Source organism: Leucopleurus acutus, assembly GCF_964270905.1.
Source record: "Leucopleurus acutus genome assembly, chromosome: 17".
NCBI lineage: Eukaryota > Metazoa > Chordata > Mammalia > Artiodactyla > Delphinidae > Leucopleurus > Leucopleurus acutus.
Window position 1 is genome coordinate 83,014,773 of NC_139159.1, and position 3,054 is coordinate 83,017,826.

Sequence of the window (3,054 nt, forward strand, 5' to 3'; positions counted from 1 at the left end):
CTTAGAAGGGTTGTTGGTGCTCTTCTCTTTGTTGCAGAGTTTCTGTTCCAGAACTGCAGTTACCAGCTTGGAAAAATACAGTGTTGTGTCTAAAGCAAGACCTTTCTGAAGAAGTGGAGTTACAAGGAAATTTGTAAGGCTGGAGAATTTTGCTGCTGGTCATTCTCCTTGGCCCTTGCCGGCTTCCAGTGGTCCTTCCTCTCTCCTGGGGACAAGAAGGATGGAAAAGCCCACAGGCAAAAAAAAGAAGGCACAGACCCCAGAGGAAGAAGTGCGTGTTCAGAAGGACACTCCCAAGGAAGATAAAGCATCTAGGAAAAAGAAGCCAAACCAGAGATCCACTTTGGCCAAAAAGCACAGTAAGGAGCCCAGCCTGAGTCATGAGGACGAGGAACACATGTTTGAGGCCTTCAGTGCTACATTTAAAGATGACTTTGAGGGGGTTCCTGTGTTCACTCCCTTCCAGAGGAAGAAGCCCTACGAATGCGGCGAATGTGGGCGCGTCTTTAAGCACAAGACGGATCACGTTCGCCACCAGAGAGTCCACACTGGAGAGAAGCCCTTCCAGTGCGCCCAGTGCGGGAAGACATTCAGGCACAGCTCCGACGTGACCAAGCACCGGAGGATTCACACCGGAGAAAAGCCCTTTAAGTGCAGTGAGTGCGGCAAAGCCTTTAACTGTGGCTCAAATCTCCTAAAACATCAGAAAACCCACACTGGAGAGAAGCCGTACGAATGTAAGGAATGTGGGAAAACCTTTGCCTACAGCTCATGTCTTATTCGCCATCAGAAACGTCACCCACGGAAGAAGCACTGAGCGTGGGGAAGCCATCCAGACTCAGAGCTTTGTGCCCGCGAAAACTGTCCTGGCAGGCCTGCCTGGGGCTCCTCCTCCCTGGCGTCTGATCGGGCTGGGGGTCCTGCCGTCACCAGGGAAACCGCCCCAGCCAGGTCAGCAAACACCGGTGTGGCCAGAGACCTTTCTGGTCTAGAGAATCTCCAGGGCAAGACATCATGATAACAAGGCAGCTCCTCGCAGCTGTGGCACCAGGGAGGCGAGTGTACAAACTGCTGTCCAGGGGACAGGCTTCAGACCCGAGCACAGTCAGCACCTCCCACTGCCACCTCCGCCTGTGACTCCCATGCTGGCTTCGGCCCTCCCACCGGCTCCTTTGAAGACTGTGCTGCAGACCTTTGGCCCACTGGGTCCCAAGTCCATCTCCATGCAGCCCGGCAGGAGGCCTGTGGCCCTGAGCTGGATGGCAGTGCTTCCGCAGTGAGCACTGGGGACCCCAGTGTCCCCCTGGCTGGCTGTGGTGGCGGTGCTGTGCTTTGTCCTCTGCCTTCCCTCCTCTCTGGAGAACCATTCCTTGAACTTGGCCCCTGCTCCCAGGAACTGGGCTCTCTGTGTGTCCTCCCACATCAGCCATCATCCCAGCTGAGCAGCCTTGACTTACCAGGTGGACCACTCAGGACACTAAATGCTGCCACTGTGGGTGCTTCCTGCCCTGGCCGTGTGAGGCCCCGGGATGTTGACGGCAGCTTGGATGCAGCCTTTGCCTGCCATGCGGCCTTTCAGACATGAGACGGTGGGCCTGCCCCCCAGGGCCAGCTCTCCGTTCAGGTTAGTTCCACTTCTCTGTGCTTGGCCCCCAGCTTCCATCCTACCCGCTTCACATCCACATGCTGTGCCTGCCCTTGGTTTCCGTCCAAGAGTGGTCTGGGTGGGCTCCATGTTATCCTGGGCGAGGGTGTGGTTTGTCCCAGAATTCCAGCACAGTATAAGAGGGGCGAGGTGACTGTTATCCAGGAAGTAATAGGGCTTTTTATCAGGAATATGTTGATACCTACATTTTCAGCTCTTTAGACCCAGAAAACTAATAATGGCCTTGATCTTGGGGGCTCCTCCATCAGGAGACAGGAGAGAGTGCTCCCAGTGGAAACATCCCTCCAGGTTAAGATTTTTACTCTTGTTCTTTCTAAAAGCTATGACGTTATAACAGCTCTACCTGAGCTCGCACCTCTGCTTCACAGCTTGGCAGGCCCTCCTCCTACCCCGACAGGCAGGCCCCAGGTGTGACCTGTGATCCTGCTCTCACAGTCCCGGAACTGGAGATGTGATGAGGCAGAGTTGTTCAAACAGGTGCCAGGGTCTGGCTCAGGGAAAACACACCTGTGATCCTGGGTGGGGAAAGGTTGCTATAAAGGAGGTCACTGGGACATTTGGCAAACGTTGGGTCTAGACTGTCCACAGGGGAGGTGGGGGGGCACATCAGTGTCAAAGCTCCCTGGTTTGATGGCCTGCAGCCATCCCAGACAACATCCTTGTCATGAAAGATGCATGCTGAGGTCTTAAGGGCCACAGGGTCATGACATCTGCAGTCTGCTCTCAAAGGCTGAGCAAAGAAGCAATAACAACAATGCAGATTGGCAGGTTGACAAACATTTTCTGTTAAGGGACAGATAATAACTGTTCTTGGCTTTGTAGCCATAAGGTCTCTGCCACAACTCAGCTCAGCCATGACATGCAATAGCAGTTACAGCACAGAAACGGCCAATAAGGCTTTATTTACAGAAGCAGGCGGTGGGCCGGATTTGGCCAGTTTCAGATGAAGGGTATGTGACACGTTCCAGGGGTGTCTGCATCTGCTTCGGTTTGGTTTGGTTTTTATTTATGATGGTTTATAATATACCATGATGGATATATTGTTATATATAAAATATCGTATAAATGTACCGTAAATTACAACACATCACATGTACTATAGAAAAGTTATCATTTTCTATGTTTCCACGTTAATACCAATGGGAAAAATTTTTTGTGGCTGCATAATGATCCATTAAATAAAACGTTGACTTAACGTTCTCCTAACAAAGCATGTAGGCTGTTTCCAGTTTAGGTCAATAAAAACAATGCAGTAAACATCTCCACATTTAGGGCCAACAGGACGGGTTGCCAGAAATGAGCTGACGGGGAGATCATTCTGGCAAATTACCTTCCCCCAGGTTGTGCTGCATAAGTGCCCCAGCAGTGCACAGGTAGCAGGTGGGTTT

The 3,054-nt window shown here is 51.9% G+C and overlaps 1 protein-coding gene across 1 annotated transcript; it reads left to right on the forward strand.

The window, feature by feature from the left end:
* Window positions 1-220: 220 nt before the first annotated feature.
* Window positions 221-1,523, forward strand: ZFP41 (ZFP41 zinc finger protein; the record flags this gene model as incomplete). The annotated part of the gene is made up of 1 exon (XM_082858544.1): window positions 221-1,523. The coding sequence occupies one exon, from the start codon at window positions 221-223 to the stop codon at window positions 815-817; it is 597 nt and encodes a 198-aa protein (XP_082714670.1). The 3' UTR covers window positions 818-1,523.
* Between the last annotated feature and the right edge of the window lie 1,531 nt (window positions 1,524-3,054).